The 20,474-nt window shown below is 46.0% G+C and overlaps 1 protein-coding gene across 7 annotated transcripts in view; it reads right to left on the bottom strand.

Moving 5' to 3' along the window:
• Positions 1 to 20,474, bottom strand: part of GRIP1 (glutamate receptor interacting protein 1) — a 1,198,832-nt gene that overhangs the window by 59,232 nt on the left and 1,119,126 nt on the right. For 5 of the 7 annotated variants that reach the window (XM_086919026.1, XM_086919024.1, XM_086919025.1 and 2 more), the window contains 3 exons: positions 19,464 to 19,608; positions 2,615 to 2,754; positions 2,219 to 2,404 (listed from right to left, as the gene is read on the bottom strand). In XM_086919026.1, coding sequence (XP_086775152.1) covers positions 2,219 to 2,404; positions 2,615 to 2,754; positions 19,464 to 19,608 — 471 coding nt within the window. Of the gene's footprint in view, positions 1 to 2,218; positions 2,405 to 2,614; positions 2,755 to 19,463; positions 19,639 to 20,474 lie in introns of all 7 variants that reach the window. The other 2 variants (XM_086919023.1, XM_086919027.1) reach the window with 1 other exon arrangement.

Below are 20,474 nucleotides of genomic sequence, written 5' to 3'. Positions count from 1 at the left end.
CTCAGCCTGACGGGTAGGACTCATTTATCTGTGGAGGGCACAAGTAAACATTAGTACAGCCTGGGAAAGCAAGATAAATAATATATAGCGGAATATTTCACGTCATGTCAGCCTGCCATAAGGACAAGAAGAATGGCCGCCACCACCGGGCTTCGCTCGCTCACGCGCTAATGGAATAGCAGGTCCTGCCCAGTGTTGATATCGTGAAGCTTTTGGTGTTGAGCCTGAAGGAGCACGTGACTAGTTAGTAGTGTTGCCAAGATATATTCCATACACCCAAAACAATATTTTTCTAATATAGTTAGAGAAATGACAGTGTAAGAGCAAGCCCAGAGCTGGATAATAAATAGGGCAGGGCACTGGTCAAGGGTCCATAGCTGTCATCAATGTTCACTGAATCATGTCCACAATATGAACTTATCCTGGCACTGCGCTTCTTGTGAATGTTTCTCATGCTTTCAACAACAAGCCATTTGAAACAGAAAGTAGGCACCCAACTTCTCCACACCAAATGCATTTGAAATATTCTTTTTTTTTAAGCTTTCATGGTAAATAGTGCACGCTTGCCTTTTACAGCCACCTCCACTCTTTAATGTTTTACTTTACTTTCTCTTTTCAGTCCTTCAAGTTGAGCAATACAATAGTTTCTGAAGTAAGCACTCTAGCAAGCAGAGGAAGTAAAATGCAGATATGAGACAGCTTCCATGGGCAAAGTCTGCGTTAATGGTATTATTTTTAGTTCAAGATATTGACGGTGCAGCTATCAAACATCTCTTGATTACAATAAACCTATAATCGGCTTTGGGTCTGAGTCTTTTAACCACTGGCTCCCATCGAAAAGCCTCTTTCAGCCATTGGCTTTTAAGTATGTCAATCATTTCTTGATTCAGCCACTGAAGTACTCATCTCACACATAATGCTATTGGCGGTTTGAATGTATTCTTTCGTCCCAACTTTAGTGCTTGCATTGAACTGCATGAGGAACTACTTTAAACCCCGAGAGCCTTCAATACAGTCCGCCTTTCATTTCCTTTTTGGCTTTAATGTGCTAATGCTGCATGATGTTAACACACCAAACACAGGCCAATTTGCTTGTTTACCAAAAGGGGTACGGTAAGAAAAAAAAAAAACATTGTTGAGCATCTTTTGAAAGTTCATGCCAATACGATTTGTAACCATTTCACTGCCTTATAATATTATCTGATGTAACCGTAACCACTGTACAGGCACACTGTATTTAGAGTTTAATGCTTTATCCATTTTGATGACAACATGGATGTCCTTCCCTTAAAAAGAGCCACAATGAATGTTATGTTAAAGTTATCTCCATTGAACTCCTGAATAAAGTACCCGAGAACACATTTCAGGCATTTTCTGTCAAAACTGTAAATAAAAAACCACTGTAGACACTGGTGCAATGTAAAGATGTGTGAAATATAAAATTCTGCATAAATGAGAGCAACAGAAATGTGTTAAATTGACCAGTTTGAAAAATGGTTGCTTCTAAATCTTTTAAAGATTGTTCATAATTCAAACTGAAGTGCTGGAAATTTTTCAAACAAAAATGTACTTATAAAAAATGTTACCTTGAAAAGAAAAATGTTTCAAGCTGGTATCCTTAGCAAACAACCCCACCTACTTAAAAACCTGTTGGTGCCACGTTGGTAGTTTTCTATAAATGAGTAATTTTTTACGTTATAGAGAAATGTAAAAAAAAGTAACAGTTTAAGAAAAAGTTTTAGCAGGTATGTAGGAGTTTACAAAGTTGTAATTATTAACTACAATTTCACAGAACCTCTTTACTTTTCAATATGACTTCCTCTCAAAAACTTCACCTTTAATCGGGAAAAAATATGTTACTGAAAAAGACTGAAATTTGTGAAGTTTATACAATTTGCCTCTGACTTGAAATGTTTAAAATTGTGCATCTCCATAAATTATTTTCTTCCAGTTCGAGGAGGAGGAGCAGGCAGAGTATGATGAATTAGCAAAAGAAGCAATAAGACCAAAGGTTTTACTGCAGGGACCAGTCAGTCCTGTGTATTCTACTACAAAGACCTGCGTTCCCCACTGCCGCATAAGGTTAGCAACATGAAGGTCCAACCATCCCACATGCATGCAGTCACTTCTCTAGACCGGAAAGCAACCACTAAACGACTGAGGAGATCCAGGGGTGAGTACCTACAGCTTAGAGCATCAAAGAGATCCTTATTCATACCTTGGCTTCCATAACCGGTGTCGATGCCTGAGCCATCCCATGACTCCACAGCACTGTCCACGCTTGGCACTGTGGTGGAATACATGTCTAAGAGTTTTCCTGGTTTCTGGGCAGCAGACGGGTCTTCCTCACCATCACTTAGCTCACTCAGCTGGCCAGAGCTGGAGAACTTCTTAGGACTTGATGCTAAAGTGTCGCGAGAAGAGAATAATCGTTTACTAACTGCACAAAAAGCATAACTCTCCCTCATTCACAGCGCCCACCTCCCAACAGTGATTGCCTGAAAGCTTCTTCAAAATGGTTGTGTTCACTTTCCTTACTCTTTGCATTAAAATGTGTTATTCTCTACTTACGTTTTATTTTGCAAGTTACTATCAGTCTGGCAGGCACACTTACCATCCGTCTGTTTCTTGATTTTTAAGGTAACAGTCTCTCCTGCCATCTGCAACAAATGAATGGCTTCACTCAGGGGCTTTCCTTTCAGGCTGTTGCTATTTATTGCAAGAATTCTGTCTCCTATGTGGATGGCTCCGGTCCTGTTGTGAAAGACACATAGAACATTTGAAATAATACACACTCACCCCACCCACACTTGTATCTGTCATCCTGAAACCTTGTTATACCTGGGAGTGAGGCAAGATGTGGTATTTACCATTAACTGTATTGTGACAGTCAGGGATTATGGCCTAATATAGCTCCTTCTTTGGCGCGGAAACATGCTAGAGTATTGTACATGCTTCCTACTTCCTTTGGCACCGCCCACATGTGTTACATTTTTCAATCATCCCCTTAAACCTAGAGCAACACAGCTCGCTCTGTGAACCATCTAGCTGACTGAATAGCAATAGGGCCATAGAATAGCATTTATGAGGATTACCATGTGAAATGTAGGTGTACAAGGAGGTAATCCAAATGAAGATAAATGGAGTGGTGGAGTGGTGTGCCAGCCCAGGTGTTCTCCATTAAGATGGCAGTGGCAAGGAACCTTCCATTTCTGTCCTACTATCTCCTCTCTGAGGACACTGCAAGGGCTTAGCAGAGGAGTGCCAGTCCTACTGCCTTGACCTCTAAATGTACCAACCTTGGTGGGTCGGTTTGCCAGTGGAGAGATTACTATGCAATTGGCAGGCATATGACATGACCACTGTGTATGCCAAATTCTTTCACACAGTACTCACAAAAAAGCCAGCAGAAATGAGGGTATACGCCCATGCAACAAAATGTGAGAGGTTCATATTCCAGAGCTACAAGTTCATGAGTCAGAGAAATCTTTTAGAAATAAAGTCACAGTCTAAAAAAGTATGCAGGGCTGTTGAAGGCAAAGTAGGTGTCAGATGTTACTTTTTCTTGACAGTCCCCAAAAGCAAAAACACAATTGATGGACAGAATGCAGAACAATGTCATTCATTCACCCCAGTACAGAGATTTGGGCCTAACTCCATCGTTTTTTTGCACTCCACACCACCCCAGTTCAGACATGGCCATATGCAAATCAGCCTTGACCCTGTGCCTCATGGGAACAGTCCAGCCCGAACTGCCAAGCCATGTCTTTCCTGGACTGGAATCAAGCATCCTAGGACCGGTTTCTGGCTATCAGCCTTCTTCAGCCTGGATAGCTTGACTCCAGTGGTGTGGAGAGCATGGGACTCACGTCTGAGCATACCCAGCCCACTCGGGGTTACAAATGCAAAAACACAATTGATGGACAGAATGCAGAACAAGGTCATACATTCACCCCAGTACAGAGATCTGGGCCTAAATCCATCGTTTTTTTGACAAATGCAAAAACACAATTGATGGACAGAATGCAGAACAATGTCATAAATTCACCCCAGTACAGAGATCTGGGCCTAAATCCATCGTTTTTTGACAAATGCATAAACACAATTGATGGACAGAATGCAGAACAATGTGATAAATTCACCCCAGTACAGAGATCTGGGCCTAAATCGATCGTTTTTTTGACAAATGCAAAAACACAATTGATGGACACACTGCAGAACAATGTCATACATTCGCCCCAGTACAGAGATATGGGCCTAAATCCATCGTTTTTTAAAGGAGGCCCTGAGGGCAGCTGTAGAAGTGACTGGAAGATATCTTTGCAGAGAACTATTTCTACACCGACATACAAACATCTTAAGAAAAACACACCAGATAGACAACGGAAGTTGATGGGGGATGTGTTATGTTATCCTGTGCCATGTCCTCACGTATAGGAAAATTGCATACATTTTGGACAAGTCATAATTAACAAAACAAAGCATCTTGTCAAACACATAGAAGAGCCATCTGCTTGGAAGAGTAGAAAGGTGACCTATTTTTTCTCATAAAACCTATAATATTGTTCCCATCAACTACATGTAAAATGTTGCCATTAGAGAGAAATACATTATTTCAATGGTTGAAGCTTTAGCTGGAACAATGATGTAAATAATTAGTAACATTGAAAATAGGAAGATACTATTCAGACAGGACTGAGGGTCAAGAAAGGCAAAGCAGCATGATAGGACGTGTTTGCATCAATCTATGACTGAGCTTGACATGAAATCTGGGTTCCCCATTGGCTACTTGTTAATAAAGTGATATGCAAACTCAGAAGGGCCCTTATGTCGTGGAAGTAAGGGCGCAATAGAGCATCCAAACTGCTCACTTCCAGACGCACTCCTGGATGCCGATGGAAATGTGTTTACACACCAGGACTCCCGCCACCGGTGGAACTGGACTGGATACAATAAGGTAATACTGAAGAACCAAGCAGACTGATGTCCACAAATAGTGATCTTCTGTTATGGCTTCAATGCACAGGATGGTCATTGTAGGACAAAAGACTAAATAGCTCATGTTGAGTTTATTTCAAACTGTCTTTTAAAAGAGTAGCGAACATCAACGTAAGTAGGGAATCCTCTGAGGAAGCTGCATACAATTGGTTTAGGACTTCCACAGGGTTCTTGAGATGTTGGGATCCTAGTGCGGTAAAATCCCTGAATTACAAATGTCGGCATAAAACAGTGGTGAATAGATTAACTGCAGGAATGAATGAAAGATGACTGTCTGACCAGGAACGAATGTCTAATGTGAGCTCTCAAAACCTGTATGTGACATTGAATAGCCAGGGTCACAGGGAGCAATACGTGACCTTTACGGAATGCCGCTAAAGTTAGATGCTTATCCGGGTACATGATGCTACATATTTTGACATAATTTGTTTTACATTTTTCTTTCTTTCTCTCCTTCAAATGTGATTCATGGATTTCGTTGGTGGTAACCTTGGGCGTGGGCCAGTAAGAAAATAAGTGCTTATAATGCAGTTGACTGGTTTGATGTAGTGTTCTGTCAACTGTTTCTTTTAAGAGTCATGGTTAAAACTAAAAAAAACAGAGTAATATTATTTCTAGTTGAGGTGCCTGGAAATCTCTCAAAAAAGCCTAATAGATCACACCAATAAAGTGCATACGCATGCGGTCATAATCATGAGCCTGCGACATACCACAAGCACAAGCACGCCTTCAAGTCTGGCTTTTTCTGCCCCTGGATTACGCTTCATACATTGTTAGCCGATGGCGGGTGTGATGAGACTTACTCTGATGGCTGTCTAATGCACCAGTGCTTTATTCTCATTACTATCCCAAATGGGGAAAAGGCTAGCAAGGGGATACTGAGCAGCAGCCAACTGAAAAGGGAAGGTTCCTTGCAGATTTACTAAGATAGCAAGTGATACAACACCCCCCGGACAATGTAGACTTGGGCCAAAAGGTTTACTGGAGGGATAGCAGCTCTGCAGAAGTTATGAACAATCACATTTCTTATTTCTGTTTACATCGGAGGCTCTTCAGTTATATGGTACATTAAATAAATGATTAGTAATGGTTCACATATGAACTTGTTGCATACATTTTTATCCATGCAAAGCATGCTTCACATCTCCTAGATGTAAATATTTTAAGACCCTCAGATCCTCGTGAGTTATCTGCATTATGCACACTGAACAACCTAGACTTTAAAAAAAAAACAATGAACCAAAATAAACAAATACCACTCGTACAGTACAGAACATACTGTTTCCCGTGAGATTCACCTCTCTCCTGCAGTCATTCACCCGTTTGATGCAGTCAGTTTAAATCAGGCTTGAGATCTCAAAGGTGTTCCAGAAGCCTTCATGCATCACATGGTTGCCCAACAGGGTGAAGATAAACCATGTATCTTTAACCCCTTTGCTATTGTCCAACCAGAGTGTTTTCATTCCTGCTTTGCTTCGAGTCTGTCTTCATCCCTACGAGCGCTCTACTTTCCAGTTCTTCTTTCTGTATGTAAACACCTTTTAGATTATGTACCTGCGCGCCGCTCTCTCACAGGAAGCAAGCGGGGTCTTCCTCTAATTATATGTCAATGCGGTAACTAACTGTTTACATCCAACTTACTCCCGCCTTAAACACCTGAGTCCTTGTGTAACGTTATATTTCTCAGAAGTAATCTTTTCTGTGGTGTTCAGCGCCTGTTCTGAATAACAGCTCGCATTGGACACAGTTCCAGATGTATTTATTAATTTATAAAGCTTTATATAGCGCAAACAAGATCCCGAAGGATATCAGAGTAGGTGTACGATCTCACAGCCCCTCTGCCCACGAGGGTAGCAATGGTCCTGTTTGGTACGCCCCCTATCCACTGGTTCTTGGGGTGTCTTGTCCCCACGAGCTTGATCCTTGCCTGCATAACACCCTCTTTAGTTCTGGTCATAGTAGTCCACACTTCTGTCACAATCCACCCGTCCAGGAGACCGCTCCATTTGCTCGTCTGGACACTGAACTGTGGTTTATCATCAATGGGTTTGACTGAGGTGGAATACAGGGTGATTATCAGCACTAGGACTTTGAATGCACTAAATAGGGCATTCCCATGTTGCGAAGCTTCTACGTGTAACCGCCGTCTGTCTCCACCAATCTTGGCACTCTGCTGCAGTATCGTATTCATACCAGAAATGAGGAGTAGCTTATCAGAGAGACCGACAGGCACATAGAGAGACTGATAGAGGCACAGAAACAGTCACTAGACATACTGATTGTCACTCAGAGACAATCAGGAAGTAGAAAGAAACAATTGGATGTCCAGAGCCAACAAAAGAAAGAGGAGTGCATGAAGATGGATCACGAGAGACAAATTGAGACCAAATGATAACCGGAAAGAGTAACTAAGAGAATTATTAAAAGAGCAACAGAGAGATGCTTCAAAGTTACTGTTTTACGTGTCTGGCTTAAATACTCAATTTAAATAGTTGTATGTAATTTCTGTGGGAAGACTTTAATCCACGTGTGCATCCTCCTCCTTGTCACTACACTAGCCCTCCTCCCCCTAAAAGTCAGCCATCGTAACAATATCAATGTTATTATATCCCTCTCGCTTTCCCAAGCCGTTACCTCCCAGTCCATGCTAATGCTCACTGGTTGATCCGAGGCTAGTGACAGATCTAGGGTCTCCGACCTACATCATCTGGTTTTAGCAATTCCTTAGTTTTATTATTGTTAGTGTTAACCATTTTGCTGCGTTCAAATAATTAATCCAGGCTTTCAGTGGAGAGGTGTTAGTGTACATGTTGCGGTGCTTAGTAGCAACTGCAATACACAACAATAGGGTATCAGTGCGCTCAGTGACACTCTAAGATGGCCTCCACTGTGGGGGATATTCTCTATATGTCACAAGAGTATGATTCACCAATACGGTTTACCAGTGCTAGATCTATTTCCCATCCTCCGTTATTCACTAATGTATGTCCTCTGGTGCTGTCTGATCAAGGGTTAACTTTGTTTTGAAATACACTTATGGATTATTACAATGTTCAACAATTAATAAGAGCATAACTGTACTGCACCAAAAAGTTGTACGAGCAGCTGGTCAAAATGTTTACTTTACTGTATAGACACTGAACAAAAGAGTATTTTACTCAGATAATTTTTGTCAGACAAAATGCAATTTGGTGGAATCTGCCTGCTCTCCCCAGGCTTTATGTGGGTCAAGTCATTATTGTAACCTGTGTGGAGATGCAGAGATTCGAGCTATGCAAAATCAATCATGAAGTTCAAAGAGTGGCATGGGCCCTTCCTGTAAAACAAGAATTACATTTCCATTTGCAAAACCAGTCGCATACAAATTTGAAATCCTAGTTCGCAAATGGGTCTTACTACTTTGGCCCTTCTTTCCCTGTGATAGAGCAACATGTTATTTATGACACAGCAGTGGGTCATCAGGAAACCGCAGCCATTCCTGGTTCAACTCTGCAAACAGGATAAGCCCTAGTGTCCTCATGAGTAGCATATCAGACACATTATATCATTTTCAAAAAGCTGCACCGCAACCGTTGCAGCAATAAAAGTTTGCGTCGTCAGCGGTTAACCATTATAAGTAACTGTTAAACCATCCAGTGTTCACACGTTAATACAACATATTTAATTTAAACTAGTTATAGATTTTAATATAGTTTGCTTTTTCAAGCTACAAATTGAATACTATAGATCAATGGGTTGTTATTACATTTAGTTATCATACCAGGAACTAGAAAATTTAATTAAAGTGACTAGTAAATCGATAGAACCACTTCGCTTTATGACTAAATATTGTGGCAAGTTTGGAACTTAACCCCATACATAACATTATACATATTATATTATAGTTACATACATATATATGTGTGTATATATATATATACATATATATATATATATATATGTAGATATATATACATATATATATATACACACACACACAAACACACATAAATATCTATAAAACAAACTACAACTAACCCTTAAGTACTTATAGTGTGAAAGCACAGAAGTACATCAGACCAACAAAGCACCCTTCCTATACACAGATGAATAGGACCCATGTCTTCTAATATGCCTGGAACTCTGAACTGCTTTCTAAACAATTGACCATTCGACCCTGATGTGACGGGGCGGGACGCAACCCTGACACCTGCAGTGATGACAACAATGGAAAAGACTGGTGGTCAGCTGTACCGTTATCACCCCTTTCTGTTTCCACACAGCCAATCTCTCACTGGCAGGAGGAGTGGAATTGTGCTGACAAGGAAGCCTGGGGAAGCTAAGATGAGAGGGAACGCGGCCCCTTTAATGCAGCCCTCGAGAGTGACGAGACTCCGCCCCCCTGGGACGTCACGGAGCCAAAAGGAGGTGGTTCCAGGAAGACTGTGGACGGCGTTTCCCTAGGAGGAGAAAGCGCGAGAAGTCGGAGATCGAGACCGGAACCGGAGTACGGCGAAGAAGAGTCCCTGACGAGCCCAGCTGATGACGACAAGCCAGGAGGCCAACGGTCCGGCGATTCGCCCCGCCACGCTCCCACGGGAGGAGTGTGGCTCACCAAGGTACGGGGCAAAGTGGCGGGCTGGGTTGCTCGTGGCAGGCTCCCAAAATAGCAGTATAGTTCCCAAACCTTATCCCCTCATGCGCACTTAGAACCGACCACCTTGTGAACACTTGGTGTCCCTCACTCCCTGGTCCCTAAACGTCCGCGAAGAACGTTACACTGACTCCTTGCTTTTCTTCTTTCTTTCACGCACGACCTGAGTTGCGGACCTCGGCCCCGACGTCCAGTACAGAACTTCCGGTCTGGAGGGCACCCACCCACTGAGGTGCAGAAACACCCTGGAACTACCCAACTTCCCCAAGGGCGTAAGGACGGAGCCCGACGAGTTTGCTCGCATAAGACTGTCCAGTAGAAGAAGAAAAGCATATCTAAAAATAAAACCTTCACTGAAATCTCTACTTAACGTGTCAGACTCGCTTCCTCCCACTCCTCCTGTTACCGAACCCGTACACCTCATAAACAAAGACCTTGAAGTCTTGAATGATATTCATCACCATCGTACTTAGCCACTACTTCTCCTTCTACCTATCATACCAACACTAGTCCATTCACTTGGGCACCTCCAGGTCCCAGAAGATCCCTATCACAGGCGGGCAACAGACCAATCTGCCCAATCTATCTCCACCTGTACATGTAGCTCCTTTGGACTCTACTCCCTGACAACAGCATCAACATTTACAAATACACCAACAACACCCCATCTTGAAAGTCTCCTCAACATCAGATATCCAAAGCTTCCAACACTCCATCCACCTCACCAGACCTGGAAGTCCAGGACCTACCCAAAGCTTGGCTACATCCAAATTGATTTTCTGCTGTCCACCCAGAGGAAGAAGGAATGGCTACTGAACCTGGACAGATCCAAACACCAAATTTCACTCAATGCCATGTCACTTGTATTCACTCTAGACTATGACCAGTCTTTACAACGACAAACTTTAGCAACCCACCTAGCTTTAATTGACATGCGGCGGGCAATTTTTTACTGTAACTAAAGAATTTTGTGGTAGCAGTGCACCATCATTTACAGACAATCAATCAATCAATCATGGCATTTGTATAGCGCGCTACTCACCCGTAAGGGTCTCAAGGCGCTGGGGGGAAGGGGTCCGTTACTGCTCGAAAAGCCAGGTCTTGAGTTGCTTCCTGAAGGAGAGTTGGTCCTGGGTTAGCCGAAGGTGGATGGGGAGGCTGTTCCATGTCTTGGCTGCCAGGTAGGAGAAGGATCGTCCCCCGGCGGTGGCTCTGCAAATGCGTGGAATGGCGGCGAGGGCGAGGCTGATCGACCGTAGCTGGCGTGTGGGCGTGTAGAAGGTCAGGCGGTTGTTGAGGTACTTGGGGTCCAAGTCATGGAGAGCCTTGTGTGAGTGGGTGAGGAGTCTGAATGTGATCCTCTTGCTGATGGGGAGCCAGTGCAGGTCTCTCAGGTGGCCGGAGATGTGGCTGCGTCGGGGTATGTCCAGGATGAGTTGTGTGGAGGCGTTCTGGATGCGTTGGAGTCTTTTCTGAAGTGTGGCTGAGGTTCCGGCGTAGAGGGTGTTTCCGTAGTCCAGTCGGCTGGTGACGAGAGCCTGGGTGACCGTCTTTCTGGTTTCGGTGGGGATCCATCGGAAGGTCTTGCGGAGCATGCGCAGGGTGTTGAAGCACGATGATGAGACGGCGTTGACTTGTCTGGTCATCGAGAGGGAGGAGTCCAGGATGAAGCCCAGGTTTCATGCGTGGTTCGTTGGCTTGGGAGTGGTGCCCAGGGCGGGGGCCACCAGGAGTCGTCCCAGGTGGAGGGCGATGATCCTAGGATGAGGACTTCCGTCTTGTCTGAGTTCAGTTTCAGGCGGCTGTTCTTCATCCACTCGGTGACGTCTTTCATCCCTTCGTGTAGGTTGGTTCTGGCGGTGGCTCGGTCGCTGATGAGGTAGAGGATCAGCTGGGTGTCGTCGGCGTAGGATATGATGTTGAGGTTGTGTTGGCGTGCGATGGCTGCGAGGGGGCTCATGTAGACGTTGAAGAGGGTGGGGCTGAGCGATGATCCCTGTGGTATGCCACAGATGACTTCGGTGGCCTCGGATGTGAACGGGGGAGGCGGACTCTCTGGGTTCTTCCGGCGAGGAACGAGATGATCCACTCCAGTGCCTTATCTTGGATTCCGATGTTGCTGAGGCGCTGCACTAGGGTGCGGTGGCAGACAGTGTCGAATGCTGCGGAGAGGTCCAGGAGGATGAGGGCCGCTGTTTCCCCATTGTCGAGCAGTGATCTGATGTCGTCAGTGGCTGCGATGAGGGCGGTCTCGGTGCTGTGGTTGGCTCGGAAGCCGGACTGTGAGTGGTCGAGGGATCCGTTCGTCTCAAAGAAGGCGGCAAGCTGTCTGTTGACGGTCTTCTCGATGACTTTGGCAGGGAAAAGAAGGAGCGAGATGGGGCTGAAGTTCTTGAGGTCGTAGGGGTCCGCTGTTGGTTTCTTCAGGAGGGCGCTGATCTCGGCGTACTTCCAGCTTTCCGGGAAGGTGGCGGTGTTGAAGGAGGCGTTGATGATATCCCGGAGTTGGGGTGCGATGATGGAGTCGGCCTTGTTGAAGTGTGGTGGGGGCAGGGGTCGGTTGGGGATCCGGAGTGGATGGTGTTCATCGTGCGGGTGGTGTCTTCGGTGCTGACCGGGGTCCAGGCGCAGAGGGTGGTGATGGGGGGCGTTGGTTCGGTGGTTGGGTGCGTGGTTGGTGCGCCGAAGCTGTTGTGTATTTCGGCGATCTTGCGGTGGAAGAACGAGGCGAGTGAGTCGCAGAGGTCTTGCGAGGGAGTGATGTCGTTGTTTCCGGCGCTGGGGTTGGAGAGCTCTTTGACGATGCTGAAGAGTTTCTTGCTGTTGTGGGCGTTGTTGTCCAGTCGTTCTTTGAATGCTGTCTTCTTGGTGGTGCGGATCAGCTGGTGGTGTTTGCGGGTGGCATGCTTGAGGGCAGTCATGTTGTCTGTGGTCTGGTCGATGCGGCAGGCTTTCTTGAGGGTGCGGCAGTTCTTCTTGGAGTTCGTAAGTTCGTCAGTGAACCAGGAGGTTTTCTTGCTGCCGTGTCTGCTGGGAGGGGTCTTCAGTGGTGCGAGGTCGTCTGCGCAGTTGGTGATCCACTGTGTGAGGTTGATGGCCGCTTCATTGGGGTCCGTTGTGCTGGCGGGAGGGTTCTGGCTGAGGGAGGCGGTGAGTTGGTCGGTGGTGATCTTGCTCCAGTTCCTGTGAGGGGCCTGTTGCGGGTGGTGGTGGGTCGTGGTTCTTCTGAAGCTGAAGTGGACGCAGCTGTGGTCAGTCCAATAAATTCCAGTGGAGTGGCTGAAGGAGATGTACTTGCTGGAGGAGAAGACTGGGTCAAACGTGTGGCCGGCGTAGTGGGTGGGGGAGTTCACAAGTTGCTTGAGACCGAGGTTGGCGAGGTTGTCCAGCAGGGTGGTGGTGTTGCTGTCCTTGTTGTTCTCCAGATGGAAGTTGCGGTCCCCTAGGAGGATGTAGTCGGTGGAGGGGAGGGCGTGCGGGCTGAAGTCTGTGATGTCTTCGCTGAATTGTGTGCGTGGTCCCCGGGGTCTGTAGATGAGGGTGCCTCTGAGTGTGGTCTTGGGGTCGGTGTGTATCTGGAAGTGGAGGTGTTCGGCGGTGGTGAAGGTGTCGTCGGAGCTGGTTGTGATGCGGATGGTGTTCTTGTGTATGATGGCGATGCCTCCTCCAGTCTGGTTGACGCGGTCCCTCCGGGTGATCTTGTATCCGTCCGGGATTGCGATGGAGATGTCGGGTGCTGCGGAGGCGTTCATGCAGGTTTCCGTCAGGAAGGCGACATCTGGTGATGTTGTGTCGAGCAGGTTCCAGAGTTCGACGGCGTGTCTGTGGACGGAGCGGGTGTTGAGCAGGATGCACTTGAGGTGGTTGCTGCTGGTGCTCGGCTTGGCGGGTGCGGTGCAGGTCCGGAGGCAGGTGAATTTGCAGGCTTTGCAGGTGAATGGTCCGTGGGTGCGTTTCGGGGTGGCTTGGTGGCACACGGGGGTTCGGCCGGCGTTGAGTGCGTTGAGGGTGGTGGCGTCGTAGGTCCGTCGTGTGGTCTTGCATCGGCGGGGGCCAGGGGGTCTGAGCTGGGCGCGGTCCAGGCACGGACGGGCGCAGACGGGCTTGCCTTCGGCGCACAATCGGCGCGCCCGCTGCGCATACTTGCGGACTCTGCCATAAATGGAGAGTGGGAGGGAGGAGGGAGGGAAGAGCAGCTGGGAGGCGGGAGCGGGGCGGCGAATGGGGATCGGGGACAAGGAAGGGGGCGGGCTGCAGGGGAGCAGCGGCGGGGGTCAGGAAAGGAAAAACGGCGGGAAGAAGAGCGGAGGTGGCGGCAAGGGGGAAGGCCTGAGAGCGGAGTCCCTGGAGGCAGCGGCGGCACATGAGCAGGGAGCCTGAGGAAAGTCCCTAGTGGCAGCGGCAGCACGCAAGCAGGGAGCCTGAGGGAAGTCCCTAGAGGCAGCGTCAGCACACGATCAGGAAGCAGTGGCGGGGGCCGTGCGGTAGGTGGAGCGACCTGGAGGGGTCACAGCTCACTGCCGTGCGGTCCCAGCTATATGTGGCCAACTGGGAGGGAGGAGCAGCTGGGAGGCGGGAGCGGGCGGCGAATGGAGATCGGGGACGAGGAAGGGGGCGGGCCGCAGGGGAGCAGCGGCGGGGGTCGGGAAAGGAAAGGAAAAATGGCTGGAAGAAGAGCGGAGGTGGCGGCGAGGGGGAAGGCCTGAGGGCGGAGTCCCTGGAGGCAGCGGCGGCACATGAGCAGGGAGACTGAGGGAAGTCCCTAGAGGCAGCGTCAGCACAGGATCAGGAAGCAGTGGCTGTGGCAGCAGTGGTGACCTGGCACACTGGGGCCGTCCGGTAGGTGGAGCGACCTGGAGGAGACAGAACATTTTCAGTTGAAATGGCCACTACATTTGCATGGATATATATAGTTTTACTGATAAAACTATATTCCACACAAATGCTACAGCATAGAAATCGGTTCTAAGCGAATAGTTATCATTTGTGCCCCACCAAGTAAAGTGTCTTAATTTATTTTGATCCTATTAAAATCTATGTTTCCATCCCCCTTCAGAAATACAAAACAATGTGCTTCATTTTGAATTAATGAATGAAAACGAATTTGTATGGAGCAACAGCTGCTTCATAGGTCCCACCGCTTAGAGTAAGTAGAGTAAGGATGAATTTACATCGCACTAAACAGAACAGTCTTTAGTGGAGCTTTGAACAAACTCTCGATGGTGAAAGTATGAAGGTAAGGTGGTAGTGAATTCTAAATTGAGGGGGGTGGGGGCGCCAAACTGGAAATAGATCTGCCACCGGATCTGACTTTCCGAATTTTAGAAACACGCAGTAATTATGGCTGGATGAGCGAAGTGCCCTAGAAGGTAGATTTTTTTTTTTTTTTACTTTTCTTGAATGAAATTTAGGCCCTTCTGATGAAATGCTGTATGTACAATCAAGAGGGTTTTAAATTAGATTTTCAGTTTAACCGGTAGCCAATGCCTTATTTAAGACCTTGCTTAATTAAGAGTTTTTTTGGGATGTTCAAGATGTGCCAAGCTACGGCATTCTGTACATGGTGAAGCCTTGCCAGCAGGATCTGAGGGGCTCCCAAATAGAGTGCATTGCATACTCCAGCCTGGAGGTTAATAGTGCATGTACAATCTCCTTTCAGATGTCAATAGGTAGATATTTCAGAGAATTCCAAAGTGATTTTAAAAGCCTGAAACAGGTAGCACTAGTGGCCCGAACCTGGGGTTCGAAGGAAAGAACCATATCTATTAGCAACCCCAGATTCCTGACCACGATGGAGTGGATGGAGTGGGTGCTAGCCTCAACTCAGGAGGCCGAAGTCTAATGGCATCAAGTGGGGAAAAGGTGCCAAACATAAGAATTTCTGATTTGTCAGGGTTGCGTTGAAGGCAGGTGTTATGCATCCAGTGAGCGATGGACGCGAGGCAGCCGTGGAAGTCACCAACCACAGTATCATAGAGCTGATAGAAGGCCAACAGAAATTGTGTATCATCAGCATAAGAGACCGTGTTCATACCCCAACTTTGTGCTAGTGTGGATAATGGGGCCACATAGATGTTAAAAAGGGCTGGGCTTAATGCTGAGCCCAGAAGGACACCACAACTTATGTCTCTGAACTGGTAGGTGGAGTAAGACAGAAAAAACACTTGCTGCCTATCGGTTAAGTAGGAGCAAAGCCATTCCTGGACTCGGCCCGCAATTCCAGCCTTCTCCAATCTCTGTGCCAGGATCTTATGAGACAAAAGTGGCGGAAAGATCTAATAAAATGACCAACGCCTTATAACCCAAATTAAGATTCCCTCTGATGTTTTTGGTGACCTCAAGCAGGGCCGGTACTATGCTGAAGCCAGAGTAGAAGCCATGGGTGAGTGTGATGAAGAATATTATTCTGCTTGACATGCCTGGTCATCTGACAGTTCACATGGGATTCCAACCTTTTCCCAAGAGTGGGAAGGAGAGAGATGGGTGTATAGTTGCTCAAAATGAGTGGATTTGCATTGACTTTCTTTTTTAAAGACGTACCACCAATGCTTTATTCCAACTGAAAGGAACCACGCCATGTTCTAAGGCAAATAAAAAAAGGCATTAATTGTCGTGACTGCTTTGGAAAGCATGTAGTAGGGGCAGGGATCTAGCGATCAGCCACATTTGACTTTTAGAATAGTATGTGCAGATTCAGCTAGCGAAATCTCTTTTAATGCCTCATGCCATGAACCAGCCTAATCCGATAAAATGGTAGATTTTGTCCCAGAGGTAGGGTGTTCCAAAGAACTATTAAAGTTGGAGCAAATTTTCTCAACTTTAGTGTAAAAAAAGAACAGATCTAGATCCTCTGCCAAAGACTGAGAGGGGGGAATGCTTTGGTTGCGAGCCACCAGCTGCAAACAATGTTTTCACAATTTTAAAGACCATTCTAGGGGAATTGTCGGAGACAGCGTTTTGCTTGGCAAAGAAGTCAATTATGGCTTTCTTAATGTTTTTCCAGAACTGTTTAAGGGCAATACTATAGGCCTGCTTTTCATCAGTGTCATGCCTCCGCTTCCTTTCAAATTGTTTACACTTAAGTTTTTCAGTCTGAAGACTGGTTGAAAACCAGCTAGCTGAGGGCTCAGTTCGCTTACTGATGCAGGTTTTTTAAGGAGGCAGTTTATCAAAGCATCATGTAAAGGCATCATTGAGCAAACACATCGCTCTATCCATTTCCATAGATGCATCTACTGTGATCTGAGAGAACATATTAGATAGACTTGACTCCAAGATGGTATGCCATCGCCTTGCTTTCCTAACTGCTGAATTTGCAGGTATTTACATTTTATGCGTGTTATAAATAAATGTCAATTAATTCACTTTACCGTACTGCAAAGTGAGAGGAGTTTGTAAACACCAATCCCCAGGTTAAAAAAAAACAGCAATTTGACATAGCTTGACATTTGACCTCTGTCTTTGTGGCACAACAAACGTGACAAGATAAATACCGAATTTAAAGCCATCTTAATTTATTACTTGAACTTTTACGACCCACCAAAAATCGGCTCACGGCCCACCAGTGGGAAACACGGCCGGAGACACCAACCTCACCCCTAGCAACACAATGCTGAGAAACCAAGACAGACTGGTACCAGTTATTTCTGCTAAAGAAAGTTAAACCATTCCTCCCAGAAACCGACATCAAAACTGTCATTCAACCCCTGGCAGTCTCATATCTGGATGGTGGAAATGCACTGGCTCATGGTGTCCCGGCCTCCACAGTGGTTCCCCTGAAGGGCATCATACATGCCTCAGCATGCCTCATCAAGAGCCTAAATAAACATGACCATACTGCCCGCACCATAATGGAATTCCAACCGCCCCCCTTGCTGGCCTGCACCATCTTCAAAACCAGCAGCATGTCCATCTGCAAGGGCATCATGATCGGTACCCCTGCCTATCTGACTGAGACGCTCACCCTCTCCGGTGGCTATACGCACCAGCAGCCAGGACACCATCAGGCTGGAGACAAACAAGTGCAAAAAAGAAAAACATGGCAATAACCATTTTCCATTAATTCATCCAGAATCTGGAAGGACATCTTCCAGGAATGCTGCAACCCAGCTCCAATTTAGGATAGAGGTGATGAAACACTGCTTTAAAGGTCTAGAACATCATGATGTCATAACAGTCCACTCTTGCTCTTAGGAAGCAGCTACCTCTCCATTTACAAATTGACTCTATCATTGCCTTTGACTATGGCCAGCATTCCACCGCTTTTTAGATAGGATTGTGCTATAGAATACCGAATACATACATGTAAGGCTGGTGTAGATTCATAGGTTATTTCTCTAGGCCCTTACACTACTGTCCAATCGGCCATCAGTTCACGAATATCTATAAATGCACTAGAAAGAAGAAAGAGTCTGCAAATGAGTGAATATCGCATGTTCTCTCATGTTATCCACCCAGATGCATAGGTTTCAGTACAGCTACGTTATGTTACCAAACCCAAAATCCCTGGAATTCCACCATCCCTTTACCCTTCATACTTGATATAAAATCTTTACTTGGAGTTATTAGGTATCCTTCCATTCCACTAGTTTTGCCAAAGTTCTTCTCTCAGAAATCTGGGAATATCTTCTAGGTGTGTTAGGAAATCTCCAGTATGGAAAGGGGATGCCTGCTACTACTTTTTGCAGTCTCCATTGCCTTCAGTGCCATACACAGGAACATTTTGAATGTATGCAACTTAAGAGATGCTTATCCCAATGCACCATACCAGTGGCAGGTCCTCCTCGATGAAGGAGCGTTGTCCCACTGCTTTCATCAGTGGAAAGAAAGGGAAAATGAAATGATAATAACTCGTTGTTATTACCATTTTATTTGTTCCTGCTGCCGAAGCTTTGAGGGGCGGGCGGGGCTGCTAGGGAAAGGAGTGGTGGGCACTCAGTAAGTGCGCATAACTGAGGGCCGGCCAAACAGTCATGCGCACTTTGCATGTTCTCCACCCAAGCTGCATTACAGAATTGGGAGGAGAAACATGCCCAGGTGCCCATTCCCTGGCTGATCACCGAAAAACAGCACTCAGGCCAATCACAACGGTGCATTGCAGTGTTATGATTGGGTTAGGGGTGCCAGGGTGCTTCCTGTTCCGGCTGGAGCGGAGGGACGACAACGAGGAGAGACGCAGCAATGAGGTACGTTTTTTTTCTTTACCCCCTTTCCCCCCCGCCACACCTCCCCAAATCTGTGTCAGCCGCCACTGCACCATACATTATACAGTAAGATCGCTTCAGACCCTAGAGCACAGTTGCGCATAAGACTGGTCTTAAGAGCCTCATAACCTAAGGAATCTAACGCATGCCAATCAATGCTTTTACTTTCTAAAACCCTCAAATCCTACAACTATTGACTAATGGATAATGAGATATCTGGGGGTTAATCCTCGCCTAAATAAAATTATCTCTGCACATCATTGTGCTTGCACGCTTGCCTGTGTAGCCCAGGCAGTTCTGCTCTCACCCTGGCGGTTCCAGAAGGTTTCTCTGCAAAATAAATGATACTAGAAACCAAATCTGCAGCATTGAGTCCATGTCCCCTCAATAGCGGACGACGTCATTGCCATTGAGTCAGAGGGCCCACCAACATGTCACATGCCACCTTCCCACTTTTTCTAAACACATAACTGTAATGAAAAATATCATGTCATGGATGCATGGATCCCACCACTGTGTGGACAAACAATGTGATTAAAAGCTAGACAAAGCCGTTCTCAGCACAAAATGTTGAAAATCTACAAGTATCATACAAACGCAACACAACAATAAATATTTTTCCTTTTTACCTTTCTGCTAGTCCTCCTTTAGTAAGGCTGGAGATAATTATAGGATCGAAGGGCTCTTCCGTACCAGAAATCGTAATTCCCAGGGGTCCGCCATAGCGCTTGAGCTCTACAGTGTATATAATGGCGCCACTACTTTCCTGCTCATCTGCAATAAATGCCAAGACGCGATTGGTTTCTTATAGAAGGAGAAATGAGAAGGAACACACACATTCAGACAGGCAAAGACCAGACAGATGGAAGCGACGCAAAGCATGAACCACTTCATTCCACAGAGTTACATTTCATGCATTATTTAGCTTATCATCTCCACCTGAGCAGAACAGAATAACCTACCATGGTTCATTCCAGAGCACCATGTCAGTGGTCACGGCAGAACATCAACTACGCATTAACGTGATTACAAAGCCAGCTGGTTCAAAGAAACCAATTACCTTAATTATTTTTACACCTGTAATTGTGCATAAGCAGTTATTTCTATATAAAACAGGGTGAGGTGTCTTGATTAGTGCAACAACTGATGTCTCACCTGTTTTATGTATTTGTTACTTTCCTACATTTTTTCATCACTACCACACTTGTATGCTGGACTATAGCATAAATGTGCTCTCAACAATTTAAGCAACCAAAGGCCAGGAGGTTACTTAACCCTGGCCAACTACACTAACTGCCACAGGAGAAATATCAGAGCCCAAGGACGTAAGGGACTTTATTTTTAAATCCTTAAACACGCCTCTTTGTCCCAAGAGCAAGGGGTAGAATTAACTCTCCTTCCATTCCCAGATTATCTCTGTCAACCCCCTTCTCAGGAAGCAAACATTTGACTATAAATGCAATGTTACGTAACGTTCGCGCCCCTCCTGCACCCCTCACAGAAATTTACATGAGGACTGAACTATATAACTTCGATTTTTACTGAAAACGTGGTTTTCCCCTCATTGTAGGCTGATAAATGATTAATTAGTTCCAACATGTGTATGAAAGAGAGACTCCACCCAGTTTCACGCTGCAGGA

The sequence above is a fragment of the Lissotriton vulgaris genome, chromosome 1_1 (assembly GCF_964263255.1).
Source record: "Lissotriton vulgaris chromosome 1_1, aLisVul1.2, whole genome shotgun sequence".
Taxonomy (NCBI): domain Eukaryota; kingdom Metazoa; phylum Chordata; class Amphibia; order Caudata; family Salamandridae; genus Lissotriton; species Lissotriton vulgaris.
This window is presented reverse-complemented; position numbering and strand designations above follow the sequence as displayed.